Source organism: Centroberyx gerrardi, chromosome 22 (genome assembly GCF_048128805.1).
Source record: "Centroberyx gerrardi isolate f3 chromosome 22, fCenGer3.hap1.cur.20231027, whole genome shotgun sequence".
Lineage (NCBI taxonomy): Eukaryota > Metazoa > Chordata > Actinopteri > Beryciformes > Berycidae > Centroberyx > Centroberyx gerrardi.
This window is the reverse complement of record NC_136018.1, coordinates 18,371,148-18,394,632: the sequence shown is the minus strand read 5'-3', so window position 1 is coordinate 18,394,632 and position 23,485 is coordinate 18,371,148. Positions and strand designations below refer to the sequence as shown.

The window sequence follows — 23,485 nt, the reverse complement described above, 5'->3', positions numbered from 1 at the left end:
TCTCTCCCTCCCTCCCTCCTATCCACTCTGAATCCTCAGCCTCGGCTGTCACGCCACTTGACAATTAGCCATGCCATTCCCCGTCTGTGCGTTGCGAAAAACTTTTTCCCTCCTTTTGAAAAACTTCCGAACACAACTCGCCGCCCGCTGTAGCAGCAGCCACCGGGGGGGGGGGGGAGAGTGTGAGAAAAAAATGGAAACGTGAAATCGTCTCAGTTCTAAGTGGCCGTGACCGATTCCCAGACGGAGGGAAAGTGTTTGTGTGATGGCTTTTGCTGCACGGCCCGCTCGAGCTCTGTCTCAAGTCAACAGCAGGAAGCGTGTCCCTCTTCCCCCCCTCGGGCTCTGAGAGTGGCCTCTTCTCCTCCGCGCAGATGGAGGAGGAGAGGATGGAGAGGAGGAGGATGGAGAGGAGAACGAGGAGAGCGGCAGGACAAGGAGGAAGCTTTAGGGGGTACTTCTCCGAATCTGGCAACCCACGCCTCCTCCAAAGACACTCTGCAGACGTGCGGTGATGATAAGAGTCCAAGTTAAATAGGTTTATATATATATATATATATATATATATATATATATATATATATATTTATATCCACATTAGAATTTGTATTTGAAGAGCCTGGAATCGTCTCAGCATAGTTGTTTTTGAACTGAAAAACTTATCTGCTCATGTCCTTTCCAATTCCTTGTTCCTTCTGTGTGTGTGTGTGTGTGTGTGTGTGTGTGTGTGTGTTGGTCACAGTCAAAACAAATAACTGTCTGTCATTGCCAGCTCTTCTGGAAATAATAATACAGAAGAGTCAATGAAAATTTCATATCAACATCTTGATGATTTTCAAAGACAGGCAATGTTCTGAATGAAATGAATGAATGTTTCAATATTGTAAAAATAATTATGGAAAATAAAATTGTGATCCTCATGTGTTTTTCTCCTTTTTCTTCCACCTGTTTGCCATCTCTCCTTTCATAAGTGGTAGGGTGAGTGTTGGGCCTGCTGGCAGTCTGCTAAGCATGGAAGCTCCAACAAAACAACAAAAAAAGCCCTCAGATTTCTGGATTGCGGGAACTTTTCATGTCTCTTGTCGGTTTAGGGGCCAAACGAGCGCTTTCAAGAGCCCATAAATATTGAATGCGGCATAAACGCTGGCCCATTCGATTATGAAACGGAGTGTGTGTGTGTGTGTGTGCGGGGCGGGTGTTTTAGCTGTACATGTCAGATACCCGCAGAGTGCTGTGGAGTGTCTGGTGAAAGGAGGCAAGGCGTAGCAAAGTGGACCTAATTAGAGGGATTCGGAGTGTATTTAAAAATGAATCATGCTTAGCCGCGACACCGACAACAGAGTTCTCCACTTCTCTAAATGGGCAGCTGGCAGGCAAAGGGCTTGTCGGTTTGCTAAATTCTCCTAGCCACATATGAATGGGAGGCCTGATTACTTTGTCATTAATGATTCATTGGCTCGCACATACACTCTGGGAGTGTAAATACCTCTGGGGGCAGCCCTTTACAACCGACTGGGCATCTCTGCATAGCATTTCTTGTCATTCTATTGCTGCAAAAATGTCCACTCTGTCTAAAACTAAAAGTAAGACCCATTCAGTCAAATTGTCTTCCAATGCACTTTCACTCTTCCAATGCAATTTCACTTGTTTCAGGATGTGTCAATATCTTGAAATAAGGAAGATACAGATATAAAGCAGATCACCTAACTAGCATCAAGAAAATGGCACTTGATTCAAGAAAATTCTTAAGACAAATTCAAAGGAGCTCACTCTATTGGCAGATTTTTTTCATTTGATTTAAGAAAAGCAAGATTTTAAGACTCAATACTAGATTCAATGACCTTAAGATGGATATTTTTTTTTGCAGTGATCGGAATACATATCAATATCTATCACTATTCATCCTCATGGTGCTTGCTCAATACACCGGCAAAGCAAAGCTGCTTTAACCCAAGCAAACTTATTCCCTTGGCAATAAACAAAACGTCAGCAAACTACCTCTTCAAAGTGTCTGATTCCTAATATTAAAGCCTTCTCGTTTTGCAGCACCGGGTGCCTCTCCGCTCCGATTGCCTCTCCGGAGCGCGGAGCAAATTCGCGTCAAACCCCTTACAACCTGAGGAATGTCATTTCAAGATCGGAATGGAGCGTGATCAGAGTGAAACGGGAGCTTCCCTCAGCGATAGAGTGTGCCTCGGCGATGGCACCGGGACGCAGAGCAGACATCTTGGGGAATAAATGCAGTCTGCTTTAATTGTGCAAAGCCAGCGTGAGAGGTGTCACCGTGAATTACGCCGACGGTAAACCATATGGGCGCGCTCACGGGAAGACATAAATTCAGACACACACACACACAAACACACACAAGCATCATCCTCTGTGAACGAATTAAATCAAAAAGAAGAGCGGGGGCTTCTAAACTTGTTTATATGCAGATTTCCCCCCGCGTTGGGGCGAAGAAAAACAGCAAATACATGCAAAAACACTTGTGCTATTTTTACCCGCAGACAAATACTGCGGCGTCTACACAAAAGCTGTTTGCTTTCAACTGCATCTGACGCTTTCTTTGTTGTTTGCTCCCTCCACACGCATGGCCTTACACAGCATGGATTTGTAGGTAGTACAAAGACACGTACAAAGACGCTCGTATCAACTATGGTATACGCTATTATTGTGCGTGGCACGGCTTGCGTCAGGCTGCTGCTATTGGGTATGAGTGCTGTGCCAGGCAGGAAAAGGAGGCTAATCTTCTTGAATGAGTGGTTTATTGACAGGTTTTACTGTGCAGAGCAGCGGAGAAAACCACTTGGCACTGCCACCTCCACCTCTGCAGTCTCTACATCACATTCTCTCTCTCTCTCTCTCTCTCTCAGTCCAGCATCCAAAAGGAAAGGCTTGACTGGCGTGTAGTCAGCCAGCTTTGACTGCGCTAGTTGTCCTCATCCCAGTGAAAGAGGACCAAATCTGTGTATGTGTGTGTGTGTGACAGGGAGAAAAAGAGACAGATAGAGAAACAGTCCAGTGAATGGTAATGTATTCTCTCCCACCTTAAGCCTTAGTGGGCCTCTCTCTCTCACTTGTGAGTCGGTCGGCGTGCTAGACTCTGATAATTATGGGATGCGGCAGGGAGTTCTCCCTATCTGCCCTGGGAAACGTGGCAACGCATCACCTTTATGGAGATGGAACAGCTGCTCGCTGTGGGAGCCAAACCTGGCAACCCGGAACACACCGTGCTACGCACGGAGATGTAGCGAGATGTAGCGAGATTAGACAGGAGTGTGTTCGTGTGCGTGTGTGTATATGTGTGTGTGTGTGTGTGTGTGTGTGTGTGTTACTACTACACTTAGAATAAGAATGAATGAGATGCTTCTATGCTGCACACAGGCACATGCATCAAACACAGTCACACACACACACACACACACACACGCACACAGACAAAGCCATACCAAAAAAATACACAGATGCACATTCCCTCACGCTCGAGTATATCCTTAACCAATCTGTCTTTCTCTCTTTATCCCCCCAACACACACACACACACACACCTCCCTCCCCCTCCCTCCAGCTGGTAGCAGTATACGAAGAGCAGGATCCTCACAACGGAGGCGACGGTACCAGCGCCAGCTCCACGGGCACGCAGAGCCCCGAGCCCTTCCCCAGCGAGCTGAGTTCGGCCAGCGTGGCGTCGGCCTTCCAGCCCTACCAGACCAACAGCGAGATCGAGGTCACGCCGTCCGCCCTGCGATCCAGTGAGTCAAGTGAACATGTAACAATGAAAAATACAATCACATCACCAATAATAGTTCACTATTACAATTTACCAAGTGTCCCTTTGGAGTCCACCTAAACATTACCCTAGAAAAAAATATATTATTTTCTTTTAGACGAGAAAAAAATTGCAATTTCCACTGTGTTTGTGCTTGTGTTACTCTGTGTCAGTAATACTTAGACTAATTCTGACACTTGGAGAAGAAGCTCCCAAGGCTTACCTTTCAGGAAAGACCAAGATGATGCTTGTAGTCACAGGGGTTCAAGTAGAGTAACCATTTTATTTTGGGTATATCATTTTCAGCCTTGTCTTCAGAAAAAGGGGGTGCTTTTCATATAAATAAATGTCCATTTTGCTACTGTACAACTGATTGAGAGTAGCAAAACAGATAGTAATTCAACCTATATCCGGTTCATGAAAGATTTTACATTTGCTGTTCTAAACAGCCTGTGTCTGGTAGTTCTTACCTGGGAAAAATCCTAAAAACAGGGCCTATAGGGTTCAGACCTGTGTCTGTTTGAGAAGTATTATGTGGAGAGTTGACAGACTGTCAGAGCTGTACAGTGTGTCCAGGGAATGACAGTGTGCCGAGTTGGACAGACAGGTGGAAACCGAGACAGCGGAGGGAATCGAGACACAGTCGGATGCTCAATCATGCAAGAGCAGGAACACACATGTACAGAGGAATGTGGATACACACACACACACACACACATTCACTTAGATGTTGCCCATGTCCGCATATTCACATCCCATGAAGTGGAACCAGTGACTTGACACAGAGCTGTCTTGGCCTTCAGAGGCCGTCTAAGACATCCAGTACCAGAACCCACACGAGCATAGACACACACAAACATAGCTTCATACTCAATGGACCGATATGAATGTACGACAGTAGTCTCTGCTCATCCCAGCCTCTCTCGAATTGTCTGTTAGACTGTGGAGATTTATGAAAATTGGTCCCGAAAGTGGCGCAATGGCAGACTGAAAAGAAGCCAGTAGCACGGAGTAGACAGGTCAGATCGCTTCAAACAAACACACTTTTTTGCTTTCTGACTTACTTTCTCGGAACATACAAGCTCAAATACAGCTCTATTATTATGGAAGATGATGTTCCCTGTGTCACCCAGGGAATCTGTTGATTTGGTTTCACCGTTGTTTTGGCCAAAACCCTCAGTGGGGGGCTCTGATCCACAGATCTTCCAATCGACCTGGAATCAGCTGCCCTCCTTTCCACTGATTGCTATGGCTTATTGTGGACATGTTTGTCTCTTTTCACCCCCGCTGAGACAGATGCTGCTGTACTGATGATTAGCCCCTCGAAACTGCCCGTCTTTAGTGGCAGTTATGGCCTATTGGTTTGAAAGACCGTCCTTAGTTGAAGCCCCTGTGTTGACAAGCCTCTGCCCTGCTGACGTGTCCTTGAGCAAGACACTAAACCCTTACCAGCTCCAGGACTGCTGTTCTGTAGCTGAACCCTGACCTCTGACCTCCCTGGAGGCAGGCAAGCAAAAAGAGAATTTCTCTATGGGGATCAATAAAATATCACATTATCGTTGTACAAAGTCTACATGCCTGTACCATTTGAGCAGTGGGTGGCCAGGGCGATTGATCAATCCTTGGCATTAGAAGCCCCAGAAGTGTATAGTACATCACATCCAATGATTGTTCACCTCACATTGTCACTCAGACACACTTTTCACAGTGAGAGACATGCCATGCCATTGATCTGCTGGACACAGGCATGGTTTGTCATGACTAAACCACAATGGAAAGTGTACACAAGGTCTGTCCCCCACACACACACACACAAACACACACTTCCTAAGCCAGTCCCTCACATGCCCCGCAAAATGCATGGCTCCATTTTAATGACAGAGTTTGCCACGACGCAGAGAAGCTGATTGCTTTCCACACACTGCATCCTCCGTTGTGATGGGTATATCTATGGCAAAGTTTAATTGGGAGTCCTTGGTTGTTTTATGTCTGCACGGCTCATTGGCTTCTGAGAGATAGTGACAGCGAGGCAGATAGGAGAGACAGACAGGGAGTTGGGCTGTAAGCCAGGCAGTTAAGGCCATGATACATGTTTTGTTTTGCGGTATTATGGGCAATGTTGTCAACAACTAAGATATCATAGTTTTCACTATACATTTGTTCTTTATAGACCACATATACTGCCCTCTGATTCCTTCCTAGTTAGCAATTCCTATCACCACTCCAATATTGTCTCAAAAAGTTGTATAATTATATGCGTGTAATGGATAATTGTTCTAAGAGATAGAGAGACAGACAGACAGACAGACTGGCAACACACACACAGTCAGACAGATGAGCATGACAGACAAACTGAGGCGATGGTCCCTCCAGAGATGCAGATGAGCAAATTACTGGCAGCAATATCCCATATCAGACATCAAAGTGTAGCAGAAGCGCCCTTGGCAGCTGTGCTCTGAGGCAGAGAATTATGGCTATTTAAAATCATCATCTTTTAGAGCCATATTGATTGTTTTTTCCCTCTTACAACTCCCAAACTCCCAAACTATCCACCCCCCCCCCTCTCTCTCTGTCCTCCACCCCTCCCTTCCCTCTGTCTTGGGAGCCCATTTTAGATTTCCATGCTAACACATGTGCCGCGCAGGTCAAACTGCTAATAATTGGATTGGAGATGAGATGTAAATTACAATAATGAATGTAATTTTCCCGTAATTATACAGACGCCGGGGCCGGCTCTGCCCACTCACCACAAAAGTGTAATCTTTCAGAAGTAAGAGAAAATGTCCGAAACTTTAAATTAGCGCTGAATCCTAATGGTGCCTGTGGCTTCGGAATTGAAGCCTTTGTTCTTTGTTGCCCAATGAGTTTTACTGGGGTCCTTTCATATGACCCAGGGGTTGATTTAGTAGTTAGTAGCTGTCAGGCTGCCATTCGTCAAAGTTTTACTGTGTTTAAACACTTTTTTTGACAGTTTCTCAGGTATACGCCATAGGAACCTGGACAAAGGGGATTGTGCAACAAATGACCATCCTTTTAATATCCCTTTAAGGCACAGATTAATAGAAGTAAAAGGTTAAAGGGCACTTGTACCAACTGACAAAGTGACGGCTTCACTTCTCTGTCTCTTGCACCTGCTGGCAAACAAAGAGGAACACAAGGGAGAGGTTTCAGTGGGTTCAGATGCAGGTTGTGGTCTCATCAGGCTGCTTGTAGTGTTTGTTTGCCTCCCAATCAATGTTCAATCTCGCCCCCCCTTGTCACGATGTTATATAGATATAATGGGAGCCTCTGGCTTTTAATGGTGGAGACCTGGATGTCTGTAGAGTAGTGTACACTCTTTGTACCTCTTTCACATTGGACTAGTGACCCAGGAAATCTGTAGGTTGACCAGCAGTGTGAGAGGCTCGACCTGGGTAAATCAATCCCGCAAATTGACCCTGGTCAAGATCAGGGGTTGAGAGCTGGGTCAAACTAAGCTCCACTTGGTGTTCAGTGCTTAAACAGTTTTCCTCTATGTCTGGAGTATCATGTTGTCCTTTCGATGGCGTTATAAGGTGAGAGTCAATAGGCCATTCCCCTGTACAAAGCTTGATGTGAATTGCCTCTTACACGGGATCAGCATTGCGTGCTATGTAGACTTTACCCAGGTCACTGGTACTCTACCCTGGGCATCGGCACTAGAATGGATTCCTTGCCCCCAAGCTCATCCTGGATCTTGGCTTTCATATCTCATTACTTTCATATGCTTGTCGTGACCAAACCTCACACCTGACCATGGTTAGCTTTTATAGAAATGGTGGTGTAGCGTCCACCTTCTAAAAAGATGCCTGATGATAATTGCTCAAGAGACACAAACAGAAGGTGGCAAAAGCCACGCAAGTGCTACTGACAGAGGTTGAAATTACACTGACATTGGTGTGGAGCAGCTTTAAAACACCACTAACGGTAGGTCAGAGTGATTGCGGTGACACTCCCGTGATTGACCCCCTGCTGTCACATCCCCTCTTGTGCAGATCGAACCATCTGGGAGTAAGTAGTCATTTGGCCACTTACAGGGAGGGCATTTACCGCGGGCATCTACACAACTTTCAACCTCATCGGCCGTCGAGCTCTCTCCCTGGTGCCCCTGTTCGTAAAGAGAACCGGTGTGGTGACGAATCGCCCATTTCTCCCCGGACCCTTGGTCCTTGAATCTCTGCGGTGACAGGGCCGCTAGGAGGCCATTAGAGAGATTGCCTGTGGGGAGAAGTGTGGACACCTCTGGAGAGGAAGGCCTTCATCTAATCAATTTGGTTTAGTGGTCCGCCGCTGAGGAGGCTCCCTGCCGCCAGCCAAGGCCATATAGAAGTCACTAAGGCGCAGGAGATGCACATTGACACTGACAACACACAACACAAATGCACTTAGCTCATATTGACCGCCGTCCAGATTACCATGAGAGTGGAATGCCTCATCGAAATCCAAGAGAACTTTCTAGAAACACTAGAAAGACATTATTGTTTATTGATACACAAGTTTGGAGCCAAACAGCTTGAAGTATTCTGCCAGTTGTGTTCTTTTTAGATCCCCATCATAGATTTGAGCCTTAACAAGTGGACTGCCACTCTTTCCTGGGCTCCCCCAGTGGGTTTGGGTGATATCCAAAGGCAGTGATTGGCCATTATAGATAACCTAACAGGTTTAGGTTTGAACTGCAAGCAGCTAGGTCTGATAGCAGGCCCTGATACTCATCTCTCTCATCTGCCCTCTCCCTCTCTCTCTCCCACTCTCTCTGGTATTCTGGACCAAAGGCTTCTCTTCAATCTCTCACTTCAGCGGTGAGCAGTGTGATGCAATACGATCCTGAGGCTTTGATATCAGAAGAATCACCGAGTTGATAACAGTGGCAGTGTGCATCTGCTGATTGGTCTTGTCTGCTGGCGAACCCATCTCACATACATCTCTTCACATCTCTTCACATCTCTCTCTCTCTTTCTCTCCCTCTCTCTCTCTCTCTCTCTCTCTCTCTCTCTCTCTCTCTCAGTAAAGTCCTGAGAATCTCTCTCTGATCCAAAAGTGATAACACTTCTGCTGATAAGCTTCAATTTAAATCAATTCACAATTCAAACTTTAACTCACATGGAGTAAGGCCGGGGACTAAATTGAAGTTGAACTAACTTTATGCTGAAAAATCTCGTTTTTTTTGTGTGGCACAGCTGTGATTTGTTTACTGTAATACTGTCAGCACAATACTATGATGTATAATTGACTACTCAGCTACTGATCCACCAGGGTGGGAACCTGGGGCCGGATTCACCAATGTGTTCTTAAGATAGTTCTTAAGAAATGACATAAGAGGAAATTTTAGGAAGTTCTTAAGAAGGCTCTTAAGTGCAATTCCTCAACATTTTCTTAGTAACAGACTCATTTCTTACGGATTTCTTTAATTTTCCAACTTAAGAACTTCTCAAAATAGGGCCTGAATTAATTCTGGTTAATAAACTTTAGGCTTACTACCGATGGGCCTCATTCACGAAACTTTTCTAAAATTGTTCTTACTTTTGTTCTTAAGAAACATGCCTATGCAAAACCAACGTGGGATTCATGAAGCATGCGCAGAGTCTCGATTTTTGCGTATTCCAGGTGTATCTGATGATGAATGCCACTTGTTCCTTAATTGGATGCGCGTGCCTGTTGATGCTGATTAGCATAGGTAGACGGCCTGGCAACTCCATAAAAGGTCTGCTGTCTGAAGGGTCGTGCGCAAATGGAAAGCATTACTGGAGTGGTGGAGAGTGGCAAACAGACCCAAGAAGAAAAATTCAAACTCTGAAATAGAAGTGTTGTATTCGGGAGTGAGATAAAAAAATATATATACTTTTTAAAAGTGTAAGCGGTGGAGTGACAGCAACTGAGAAAGAAAACATGGCAAGAAATTACTGATGCTGTCAATGCTGCAACATCAGAAACACACACCTTGAATTAAATTAAAAAGAAACGGTTTGACTTACAGTTAGAATCTAAAAAGTGAGGGCGATAGTCTAACTCCAAATAGATGCAGCTTATTAGCTCCAGGCGGAGGGCAGGGCGCTGCCAAAATGTTTGGGGGAATAATATGGAGACTGTGCTGTCAGGTGTCCAGTCATAAGCAGAGTTGGACACTGGTTTAATTCAAGCAGCATCTCCATCTGATGGTAAGCTCAGACTTTAGGCTTTATAATAATATTGCTGGTTTTGACTGTAGCTCTTGACAGGAGCTTTCTTCCTGTGGTGTCCAAACTCATCACAGCCTTCCAGCTCAGTATGCTGCGCTCGCTCTGTGGCGGAGCGAGTGGCCGTATGATAATTATATGATCTCTGCTGAGGGGTCTGAAGGTTTCTCAGGTGTGTCATTAGCAATGTGGTCAAGGCAGAACCTCTATCACCTAGAGACAAACTAGTTAGTCTTGAGACTCTGGTTAATTTAACTTCCATTCAGTCCTATATGCGCCGTGCGTCTCCAGCAGCACCTGCTCAAGACGCACGACCACCCTACTGTTCTGCAGCACCAACGAGTCGTGGCTCCCTCCTGGACAGCTGGAAACCACATGTAGGAGGTTTAGGTTGGCGTCACAAATTAATTGAATGTTTATGGTGTGTTATTGTTTGCGATTTAAATAGGGAAAGCGTTTGGAGACGGTGCTTTGATGTGCACAGTCTATTGCTCCTGTGGTAAGATAAGATAGAACTTTATTGATCAATAAATAATATAATAATATAATATGATAATATATATACGATACTAATTAATCACTTTAATCACTCATGTTTCCAATTGAATAGAATTGCCTATGAATTTGTTCATATCAGCCTAGCTTTGTTAATATGGTTATTATCACCAGGCTTACAAATGGCCTGAAACACATTTTGTTGTTGATATGAGGTCTGGGACTGCTTTAATAGAATTCCCTTAAAGAATAAGGCATTTTAAGCAGAAACCACTTCATGCGTAATGCCCCACGCATGTTTCCAAACACACGTAGACTTTGATCGTACCAAAGAACAAATTCAGGTAAGAAAAAAAATGATGAATGCCGAAATGTTCGTGGAAACATTCGTAAGTACACTTTAAGATCAAATCTGATTGTACGCACGTTTCGTGAATGAGGCCCATTGAGGCTAGGAGACAATTAGGCTAGGAGGCAATCCAAAGTGCTTCCATCTACAAAACAATTGGGGAAAAACCTATTTAGGGCAACTAGGGCAAAGATTTAAACATTGGTTGCTGTTGGTAACTGTAAAATCTGCTAGCTTATTTTCAATAAACATGAGACAGAGGCCTACCTGGCCCTACACCAAATAAAGCTTTACAATAAATGTTAATCTTAATGTTAGGTGTAGGGGAACCTATGGAGACTTTGAACTATAACCTACTTGTCTAAAATTTGGATAAATATATGATATTAGAGGTTTACCTTTTCACTGTAGGAATTTTAAGACAGGTGAAGGGCTGTCTTAAAGTTAAGAAAAAAATCAAGAACAAATTTGAGAACTTTCATTTCAAGAATACCATTTATTCGTACGTTTCTTAGGAAGAAACATAAGAAGAAAGTTAAGAAAATATATAAGAACTGTTTTTGAGAATAGCATTTTTTCCTATTTTTTTTCTTAAGACTAAAGTTAAGAGGGTTTTGTGAATCCAGCCCCTGATCTCAGATCTCCTCAACCCTTCTCAGCCTACCACCCACAGCCGCTTTACCTTCGCATAACACTGCTCAAACTAGCTTCAGAAGTGCGTACTGGAGTGGAGTACACACTCGGTATTGGGGATGCGATCGCCTATATCTCACCCTGAGCAGAAGTTCTCATCATTAGCGAGCAGCAAGCACTTTTAAACCCACCGGCCCCTGTGAGACTTTGAACCACCTTCCTCTGCCTGAGTTAGTGGAGAGGCTATTAGTTATGTCAACTCTTAATCATACACACACTTGTAGGGAGAGAGACAGAGGGAGCGAGAGAGGGAGAGAGACAGAGGGAGAGAGAGAGAGAGAGGGAGGGAGAGAGACAGAGAGAGAGAGAGAGAGGGAGGGAGAGAGATAGAGAGAGGGAGAGAGACAGAGAGAAAGAGAGAGACAGAGACAGAGAGAGGGGGAGAGAGACAGAGAGAGAGAGAGAATGCAGGGAGTGCCCAAGGTGGGTCTTTAAACTGCTGAGGAGTGGGCGTTCAGTTCATTGGGAATATTAGTCATAAAAACACTCAAACTGTCATAATATCATCCAGGGCTTATTATAGCTAATTATTGCAATGGTCGGCACAGTTAAATGGTCAAGATGGTGTTTTTTGTAATGAAGTGTGAAGCGCTTGGAGTGGTAAAAGTCTCCACTCAGCACCACTGGGACTGTGCTACCAGTACTATTCCTACTATTACTACTGCCAGAATCCCAATAAAGCCATGGCTAGACAGCTGAATAATGTGCAATCATGTGTGTGTGTGTGTGTGTGTGTGTGCATATTTGGTAATGTGAATGTATGTTTGTGTGTGTGTGTGTGTGTGTGTGCATCCTCAGGGTGCTCCCAAATTGTGTGTGGATATGTATGGGCGTGTGTGTGTGTGTGTGTGTGTGTGTGTGTGTGTGTGTGTGTCTCATGGATGGGCTCTCATGGGTGTCTCATGGATCTGAGTCAGTTTCTCCCACGCTCACACAGCTTTTATTTCTCCCTACTACCCAGTAACCAGTACCTACTCTTTTGTACTACAGCTGTGTGTGTGTGTGTGTGTGTGTGTGTGTGTGTGTGTGTGTCTCATGGATGGGTTCTCATGGGTGTCTCATGGATATAAGTCAGTTCTTCCCACGCTCACACAGCTTGTATTTTTCTCTAGTACTGCAGTAACTAGTACCTACTTCTTCTACTACAGCAAGGTGTGTGTGCGTGTGTGTGTGTGTCGACTGCTTTATTGCTTCCTGAGCCGAGAGGAGTTCTGCGCTTGTGTCACCCTTAAAACAACACAGGAGCTGTGAGGTCTTGATTGGAAAACATACACATTTACACTTTCTCACACACAGAAACAGAAGCACACACACACACACAAACACACACAAACAGGCCATAACCCCGTGACAGGGAGCATGGGAAGTGAGGCAGAGTTTGTTTTCGCTGACTCCGGTGTCACCTCAGTACCAAAGACACTCGGACACTTAGCAGAATTATGTGTCTGCCTGTCGCTATCTGAAATATGGCGTCTCCTTCCACTTGTGACCTCTCACAGCACTCTTAACGTACATTTTGTTTATCCTCCATGTAAACGCTGAGATATACATTGGCTGAGATAAACCCTGTTCGTAACGCCATGTCTTCGGATGATAATTTAGGGGCCGAGATGTTGCGGTAAGCCAGACAGAGGCGGGAAGGGTTTGCAGGGAATTTGCTTCATTGCCATTTTTCAAACATGCAGTGTAAGTGTTTAACATGAGAAAGCCATCATGCTCTTAGGACTGTATACATTGGATCAGTGCTATGATAAGACATAAAAAATCATTCTGAAGTCCTATTATAGAGGCTTGTCAGGGAATATTTGACAACCACAATTGTTATATTTTTGGAATTGTCGTGTTTGCTCTATATTGTTGGTTTGCAACTCTTGTGTTTTTATAAAATGCTTTCTCTAACCACTTGGCCACCCATAATGTTGTAATCTCTTCCCTCGTACCCCACTGGTTAACCTGCCCTCCAAACATGCAGTAAAGGGCCTCTATTGCCGAGTTACAAATGGAGCCTTCCACCATTAAATGTCAACAATAATTTAATAAATCGTCAGGTGAATCGGAGATGGAAGCTTTCAGTAGTCCTCTCTCATGACATTGATGAATGAGTTCATGCTATCGGTAACAATGTCACAGAGTAGGGTCGTAGTCTGCTTTTTGCATCCAGCTCTGTCTCTAATAATATGGCTGCATACACACAGGTACGCACACAAACCACCATGACACACACATGCACATACACAGTATCTATGTAAGCATGCACAAATACATGGAGGTATGCATGTACACACGTGCATGCACACAGGCACACACACACACACTCCCTCTCTCTCTGATATGCACACATGCTGAGCTTAAGAACTTGCTAATTCACTCCGGCCCCACTGAAGGTTTTTGTGTAAATTCAACTGAAAGGGAATCGTTAAACCCACTTGCACTTTCTCCTGTGTGAAATGTTCAGTTGTTTGTAGTTCGGGCCTTTGATTAGAGCCCAGACGACTAGTGCTTACATTGGTCTCATTTCTCCTCTCTCTCTCTCTCTCTCTCTGTCCCTCTCTGTTTCAACACCAAACCCTCCTGCTTGTTTGTCTGCCTCATTCTCAGCCAATTTACCAGCTAAGAGGTACCATTACCATGACTTTCATTTCTCTTACTTTACTGGCATCAGAGACAGTATTGCCAAGGTGGGATGCGAAATGTGAATTTTCAAAAAACAGTTTATACATTCCCACCATATGCAGATGTTTAATTATTTGTTTTAAAAAATATGTCCAATACAGTAATACATGGAACATGGAGTAATACTATTTTTTCATGTAGTCTCTATCCGTAGCTGTCTTTAATGTGGAAAGAACATGTGTTTGTCATTAATTTAAAAAAAAAAGAAGAAAAAAAAGATCAGAATACAAATTTGAATAACAATTAACATCTGTTCCACTTGTATAACTGTGCCTGTGCTGCACCACCTTGTTAATGAAGCATCTGCGTTGCTCTGTAATCATTGCACAGTGACTGTCAGTGTTTCCATATGGGGCTTTCTTTTCTATACGGGTGTTTCTTTACAAGAACAAAAAGTCACTCAGAAACATTCAAACAATGAATGCAAGTCAGCAAAAAGAAATGATGCGTTCAGGCTTTATCTAGAAAGAACACATCTCTCTAACACTCATTATGATTATCAGGATTACTCCTCAATATAATTAGTGTAATTACTCCTTTTCTCCAGTCTATTCAAATTCAAAATGTTTGCGTTGACTTACAACGTTGCCAAAGCAAAAATGGTGTTGAATACTCAATTTGTCTTTGTGTCTCCTTCCTCTCTGTCTATCTCATTAGTCAATGACACTCTCACCTCTATGGTTCATTTACATTGTGTATGGAGTGTCAAGGGGAGGTGTGTGTGTGTGTGTATGTGTGTGTGTGTGTGTGTGTGTGTGTGTGGAGGGGGGGGGGGGGTCACAGATAGCCAAGGGCAATGCCTCCTGGCCTCCTTACGTTAAGTCCACAAAGGGTTAAGGGTGTTTAGCATCTCTTTGTCTCCAGGCTCTTCGTCCCAACGGACCCTGAACCCCCCACCTCGACTCCCCCCCCCCCCCCCCCCCCCCCCCCCCGCCCACCTCATTAGCTCCTTTGTACGAGGTTCCCACCCTCTCTCCCCTCCAACGCCGATCTGTTTCATTCTCTTCCGTGGGGAGGGTCACCTGTGAAGTTTGTCTGCTTCAAAGCACATGCGAGGGAAGAGGCGGGCGCAGACACATGCTGGCAGCCACATATGGTTCGAAACACATACATGTTTACACACACACACACACCTGATGCGGGCAGACGCACGCATTCACGCACACGTGTGAATGCACACGTGCAGACAAGCACAAGAACACGCTCGTGCACGTGCATGCATACAGTGCATGCGAACTGTGCTAATTAGTACATGTGTGCCCAAAGGAGTGCATGTCACACACACACACACACACAAGAACAGACACACACATGTTGGACACAGTGCAAAAAATGGTCCATCTTTACCAGTCATTTAGTTTCATATTCACAGATAAAATCGCAATTTTCTTAAAACAATTGAAAAATAATCTATCAAAGAAGATCGTCAGTTTCACTTTTACACACACACACACACCGAGTAACACAATAGGACAAAACACAGCAGAATGAAGCGATGAGACGGGGCAATGAATGTGCGTGAAGACTCAATGAGTAATGACGACATTTGGTCTCAACTTGCTTACGAGCGAGAGACGCGTCCTCTTGGCCTCGGCTGAGTCTGCCATTCGTCCGTCCCTCCCCTAGACTCCCTCCTCCTGTTTATCATCACATCCATCCAGATACAATCAGCCCTAAAGCACTGTGGAAATCCCAGAACCCCCCCCCCCCCCCCCCCTCCCCCACCACCACCTCCTCCCCCCCTCCCTCATTCATCTTCACGCAAACATGATCATTTTCAGAGTACTTACTTTGGCCCGCAATCACAGCTCTGATCAAGGCAAAACATTTTCGCATAGTCTGGCCCGACTTGTTATTTTTCTGGTGGAGCGGTTTCTGCCAGCCATCCGGACATTAAGGGCTAATTGACTTGACAATGCGCGGTGACTAACCGGCAGACTTCCCCTTTGCTGCTCATGCAAATGTTCAGAAAACCACATGTCGGCCCGTTGGACTCAAGTCCCGGGTCTGGAATGCTTGGATGTGCGGAAAAGCTGCTCACTCAAGGCTCTCTCCCTATCTTTTTTGGCACGGACCTGGACCGTGAATTATTAATAAGTGCTGAGATGCTTTCATTCGCCTACAGGTAGCGGCGGGAAAGACGTGATCTAACGATAACGAACATTACAAGCTCCCCCCGCTGCTGAGAACTCCCTAATGATGATGTGTTCTGTCTTGTGTGAAACTCTCGCTCGCGTTTTTTTTTTTTTTTTGATCGGTTGAAGATTTTTCTGTTTGCATCATGGTGGTATTAATATTAATGACGTGATACTGTATTGATCCTGGTCGGGAAAGTCTCTTTTCATTTACTTCTCTCCGCTGGGAGGTGTCAGGACTTGAACAGCGTCTTGCTTTAAGGACACTGCAAGAGGGCAGATATATATGTTGACATGAGGGTTTGAATTCCCTACCCACTCCCTCCACCCTGCAGTCCCGAATCATCTGATTTAAACAAGTAGCTGACTTGGTCAAACCCACAACTAGCTGACTCATAGTACAGCTAACTAACCTAATAAGGCCCGTGCTTTCTTTTGTTTCCAGTTGCATGTTGTGGATCCAGGACTCATTATTTTCTTGCGGTAGAGCGAGGCAAATAAAAATGATGAATTTGCTCGCCAGGGGGTATAGTCCAGAGGTAGAACAGTCCCTGGTTCAAATCTAGGTGCTGCCTTTAAGAAGCCAGCACCTAGACTTGAAGGGTGACATAGGAAAACCACCCTTCAAATGGAGGATGGGTTCAGGCCGTTTCCCTGAGCAAGACACTGAATGTGTAGCTGACCCTGACCTCTGACCCACCTGTGGAAAAGAGTAAGAAAGTATCACATCATATCATTATCAATGAATTAATGAGCCTGCAGTTATATTACAGGTATAAAGACGTTGGCTGCCATGGAATCGGGCTTAGAACAGTGATTCTTAAACTTTGTGCTGGGACCCAAAGCGGGTCATGGGCCTATGTATGATGGATCGAGAGTATTAAGTCCCGGCGAGAAACTACATCTCTCAATAAACTGAAATAGTGTTCACTCTGAACAGGAATTATGTGTGTGTCCAGATCACTGGGGAAGAAGAAATTCCAGCACCACTACATTTTTATTTGAATTTAAAAACAGAAAAATAAATACATGAAAATAGAAAATGGGTAAAATCAATGCATTTCAGCAGATGGCCTTCATCAGGGCTCCAGTTTTTTTTTCCCAGCTATCTGCCCATTTCATGCACCTTGCTAGTGGGTGAAGTTGTACAAGAATACCATTTCAACATGTGTGGGAACTGTGCAGAGCAAAAATCTGCACAGTGCCCACTACTATTTTGGTAAATATTGATATATATCGTGATTCATAAGGATTATTAATCAGCTTTGTATCTGTGCTGTATCTACCAACAGTGCTACACATACCAAGATACAGTTTGATTTCCTCAACCCCTGCTCTCCTCTCATCATCCCCTGCTGCTCTCTATGCAAACCTCATGTGTTTTCATCGCGCCGCGTGACGGATCGGAGTGATGTCTCTATCCAAAACACAGCGTCTGCACATCACAATACCATCTGCTTAAGATACTTTATTGTATTTTATTGTTTTTGTTTTTTCCATCTCCTCTCTCAAACGCTCCCCATAAAAGTTCTCCCCGTAGCGCTGAGCAGCGCCGACTTCATGCCTTTCTCCTCTGTTTTCGTCTCCGTCGCTCTGCTCTGCGTTATGGAAAGAACGCCTCTCTGATCTGGTTTGTCTTATTGCGTGTAAACTCCTCTGACCTCATACGCTCTGTTTTTCACTTCTCTCTCTCTCTCTCTCTCTCTCTCTCTCTCCCGCTCGCTCTCTTCCTGCGTGCGTGTGTGTGTATGTGCGCTCATTTGTGAGAGGGAGTCTGTGTGTTCTTGTGGTGGGAGTGCGCGTGTGTGTGTGTGTTTGCATATACGCGTGTGTACATGGACAGGCGTGGAATGCGTGTGTGAGTTGTTTTAAGATTAGCACATGTACTTAGCGGCGGCTCTCCGCAGGCAGCTTTTAACCCGAAATGTCTCCATCCAGTCAACGACCCATTTAGGCCGGGCCTCGCACCACGGCCCGTATCACTCCTCCCGCAGCACTCCTCTCATCTCGCACACCAAATAACTTTCTGCCCCCCCCCCCCCCCCCCCCCCCCCCACTCCCTCTAAATCATCAAAGGGTCCAGAGAAAGTTTGGAGTCTTGCTGGAAGTTTGCATTTGCCGTCTTTTTCTGAAAGGAGCGGTTCGGCTGAAGTGAGGATGTTTTTGTTCAGAGCGGAGAGAGAGAGAGATTGGAAGGAGTTGTTCTCGCGGCTGAAATGTTTGCGATATGGATTGTGCGTACGTGCTGTCTGGGAAGCTGCGGCGGAATGAGCTCTGTGCCTTAGATGCTGTCTGACCCGATAAAACGCACCGAAACTGAAACTCCCTCACTCACTCGCTCATCTGCCTCCATTTTCCGCTCGCACGTTGGCTGTCTGAATCTGTGATCGTTAGAGCTGCTGTGTATAGCGTTTTGTGTTTATCAGAATTACCTTTACCATCGACCCCGCTGCTTCCTGTTGCAAATCTAAAAAGCAATTTTCTTTTTGCTGTAATGCAATCCAGCTCCTTTCGCGCGAAATCTCACCCGATTGTACACAATGTAAAATGCAGTGTAGAGGCTGCCAGTCTTCTCAGCGATGGTCTGGTTTAGTTATGATAATTATACTAATATATCCAAAATGAATGTAGTAATCACTATATCGGCCTGCTGCATGAGCACATACAGTATAGGAACACATGCACACCCATGCATGCTTGCACGCACCACACATACACACACACACACACACACACACACACACACACAATATAAATTTTTTAGATTGGAGCTGCCGATAGTCGATATTTTGTGATATAATCCAATATCTTTTTTTACCATTTTCATGTAAAAACATTCCCGAAACTTCCAAATAATCGTTTTTTCCCCTAGAATTTAATTTTGTCAGGGTGGAAAAGACCATGGGACAAAATTCTCCATAGAACCCCATGCTAGTGAAATTCTTTTAGGTGGGTTAGTAGCTCCTTAAGGTAGGGTGAGTCAGGTTTCATTCATTCATTCATTCATTCATTTTACAGACTGACACCCCTGAAGCTGATTAGTTAAACAATAAAACATTCTCCCACACGGCGGGAAGAGATTGGGGTGGGAAGGGTTGGGTTTGGGTGGGAAGAGGCCTCCAAACCAAAGTTAAACCCTAAAGTGTAACAAGCCCGTAGCTCTGGCCCCACCCCTGGCTCCCCTCGCGATGCAGCCGTGTTTTTAATCATGAGCGACTTGGCCACATAGCAGGCTGAGTGAGATTTATGGCCCCTGTTCCGCGAGGCCCCGCACCTCCAGACCGGCCGTAATGGAGAAACACACAAAATGGTGTTTACATGGAAGGTGCTGCCGTGGGCCTGTTTCTGCACCGGCCCAGGGGTTGTTTGGTTTGCTGATTAGCAGCTCCCCAGAGTGGTGGGGTGGGGTTGTGGGCGGGGGGGTTCTCTGACAGAGTCTGGTCTGAGATGGGATGGGGTCGGGGTGTCGGGATGGGGGTGCCGATCCCAAATGTATATTACTTGTTCCGCACATGCATACATAAGAGATGGGAGACTTAAGCATATGCATATAGGAGCACAAATAAACACATACATACACACACACACACACACACACTAGTTCCGTTGCTCTCCGGGGTCTCAGCGTGACTGGAGCATCGACCTAGATGAGTCAGGTTTGATTTGGGAAGTGAACTCCGTTCCTCCCCTCCTCTCTGAAATCTTCGCTGTCTGGGGAAACAGTCTGGGAACAACACACACACACACGCACACACACACACACACATGCACGCACACGCACACACACACACACACACACTGTTATTGTTGTTGATGTGTCTGGGCGTCTGTGTTTGTGTCTGCTGCTAGAGGCCTCGTCTCCGAGGGCCTGAGGAAGGTTGGCATCCACTCCTCCTCTCTCTAGTAAATAGTCTGGATTGTCTTTCTGTCAGGAGAGACAAATCAGTCTCTGTCTCTCTCTATTTCTCTCTCAAAATGAAAACTGGAATGGTTGACTCAGCAACCCCGCGGGGATACAACTCTCCTCTCCTGCGTTAGTATTTGACTGAAGGAGTCTGTGGTGAGAGATCATACCCGATATCAGAACTAATATGGTCCTCTGTTTGAAGTTTGAAGCTGTTCTTGGAGTTATATAGAGAGAGAATCAATTCTGAGCAGACCAAAACTTTCTGGGTACATGGGAACTTTGATTCATTATAAAATAGTCCAAACCCCAATAAAACAGCCTTGCCTAGACAAGGATGATGATTTAATCATTTCATTCATTGCCACGTCATGCAAGCAATCAATTAGAGATGACTCAAACAGAATGATTAAAAGTTACAGACTGGATTAGGATAAAAGGAGAAGGATGTACTGCACTTTATCAGCTTCATCTACATGTGCACATACTGTATTTGTGCTGTAAAAGCCACAGTCTTTAGTCTTTTAAAAATGATAAAATGTTGTGAACCATGTGTAAAGGCAGCGGTATGCTTACAAGGAAGCTGAACCGAAATTGAACCACAGTTGCATACAAATGTGTGTATATTCGCCGTACCGCTCGATTACCGACGCTCCACACCAATGGGGGCGCATGAAGATTAAAGAAAAAAATCATTTCGGACAGCTGACCGCGAGATTTTAGCACGGCGATGTAAACAGAGGCAGTCAACCGGAAAACGAAACAACCACAACCAATCATGTGATGTGTTAGACCGGTTGCAGACGGTCACGCTCTGGAGGCTGGCGTGTAAAGAACTTGACGAGTTTGACCACAAAGCCTGCGGAGGCCGAAGCTCTGTTTTCTCCGCAAACGTGTCCTTTTGTTTGTATGAGCCAGGTGACTTTTGCTTCCGCCGCACCAGCCACCTCTTCTTTCCTCTAACATCCATGTTAGGCTTCTATAGGTGCTCCCTCAAAATGGCACAAGGGATAGTTACATCAGATCCTGTGCATTGGTAAATGTAAAGTTGAGTCCTCTAGATTTTAGGGACACTGAATGATGGACTTCCATGATACATATATAGCATTTTAGAAGCATATTTCACCATGGTTTGGTTCCTCATTGGCCATAATGCAAGACAGTGGAGACAGTAGGTCGTTGTGGAAGCTGTAAGCAAGAGAGAGAGAGAGAGAGAGAGAGAGAGAGAGAGAGAGAGAGAGAGAGAGAGAGAGAGAGAGAGAGAGAGAGAGAGAGAGAGAGAGAGAGAGGGGCCTGCTGTCTTATTTCCATGTATCTGTAAAGACCAGCTACAATATGCCTGGGCGGGGGAGTAACTTCTTCTTCTTCTCTCTAATTTACCCAGGAATGAGCGAACATGAGAATATGAAAATTTAGGCATATTAATGCATGGCAGGCATATGCACGTGAAGGCACAAACACACACGCCCATGTGTCTAGATACAACCTCTTACACATATTCAACACACACATGCATGGAAGCAGACATGTAAACCCATACACACACACACACACACACACAGGTTGAGAGCATGCCTGTTGATGCACGCTCACATACACAAATACTCACACACAGAGAATACATCCACACTCTGCCACTTAGCTCTATAGCAGGGCAGCGTCTTTGTTTTCATAACTGCCCCTTTGCTTTAAAGTGCTTTTCCGTCCATCCATCTATCCGATTGCATCTTCCCCTCTTCGCAAAGGTCAACAGTGGATGTTTATTCAAAGTTGGTCTGTCTCTCTCCCTGACGTTGCATCAGATTAGAGTTCGCTAAATACTCTGAGCGGTCTTCACCCCGTTTCGGGCTTCGGTTGACCAAGCGTCCTATTTAAATCCTCTACATATTTCATCTCCGGTTCCCACCACTCCAGAAGGGTCCTTGCTCCCCCCCTACCCCCCCCCCCCCCCCCCCCTAGAAGTGGGACCTTTTGTACCCGTGTGGCAGATGTGGATTCAGGTCAGGGTGAAGTATTCTGTGGAAATCCCCCCTCGCCGCACACGAGGGACATCAATATGTAGTCAGCGGTCGGAGAGAGAGATAGTTAAAATGACTCGGTGCCATAATTTATTCAGTCATTGAAACAGCCCACGCTCAAAGTATTCAAAGTAACCCCGGAAAAAAAAAAATTGCTTTTAGACATTTCATGAAGCCACAGTCGCTCGGCATTCATATTTAAATCAGGTCGATGTGAAAGCGTGGACTCGGAGTATACGAGGGGGCCAGGGGGCCGAAGAAGAAAATGGCCGACCGCTAGTGCCTATATGCACACACACATTTGTATTAAAATACTTGTGAGGACCCTCATTGACTACGTTTATTCCACAACCCCTAACCCAAACCTTGAAGGAAAATGTTCACCCTCAGATCCTTACACTGTTAGAAATTATCAATCTGTGATATTCAGTGCATTCCGGGAGTTACTTTAAGATCAAGTGTTTACCTTTGTGTTGGATCCACTTTCCTTCAACCTGCCTCATCTACTTCTACTTCAGTTAGTGATCTCCAACATTTCCCAGAATGCCTTTCGACAACCCCGAAAGAATGGGCACTAACTTGCATTCAACCCAACCTTAAACCTAACCCTAATTTAAACCTAATCCTAATTCTAACCTTAACCCTAAACCCAAGTCCTAACCAAACTCATCTTTCTATTCCTATATGAGGACATTTGGTCATCATAAGGATATAAATCCAAGACACGCACACACACACACACATACACAAACACAGTGTCCAGCCTCGGAGTGTCCTCTCCGTAACCTCATCAGTATGCTGAGGCATTAGCTCCATTACCCTGCGTTGGCAGCCAGTCAGGAGGGAGGGCCACTCTCTCCTCTCCCAGGTATAGTAAGGACACTCTCTTCCTTCCATGCCATTTCAATGATTGGAAACTTCCAGGACTAATACATTAGAGAGCCGACCCCCTCCCGTCTGTTTCAGCACTAAGTTGGAAGTTGATTTTGGCGTGTTATTAGCGGGAAAGTGGGAAAGTGAAGTGAAAGTGAAGTGGATGCAGGAGACTACTGTACTGCAGTTGGTGTTGTTTATGATCAGGTTGACTGCTGACTATATAAAGAAATAGATGGTGTGTATTTTTTATATTACTACGTGTTTATGTGCTGTGGTCGGTGTGCATAGTTTTAACACTTTTACACCTTGCAATCCTTTTTACACTGCAAACGATGACATTTAGTCTTTTATTCAGTCTTAAAATCCTATTTTTCCTAAAGCA

At 45.0% G+C, this 23,485-nt stretch overlaps 1 protein-coding gene across 1 annotated transcript in view; it reads left to right on the top strand.

Annotated features, from left to right (window-relative positions):
- Positions 1-23,485, top strand: part of LOC139909750 (partitioning defective 3 homolog) — a 352,335-nt gene that overhangs the window by 115,795 nt on the left and 213,055 nt on the right. The window contains exon 3 of the mRNA XM_078291260.1: positions 3,569-3,752. Coding sequence (XP_078147386.1) covers positions 3,569-3,752 — 184 coding nt within the window. The remainder of the gene's footprint in view (positions 1-3,568; positions 3,753-23,485) is intronic.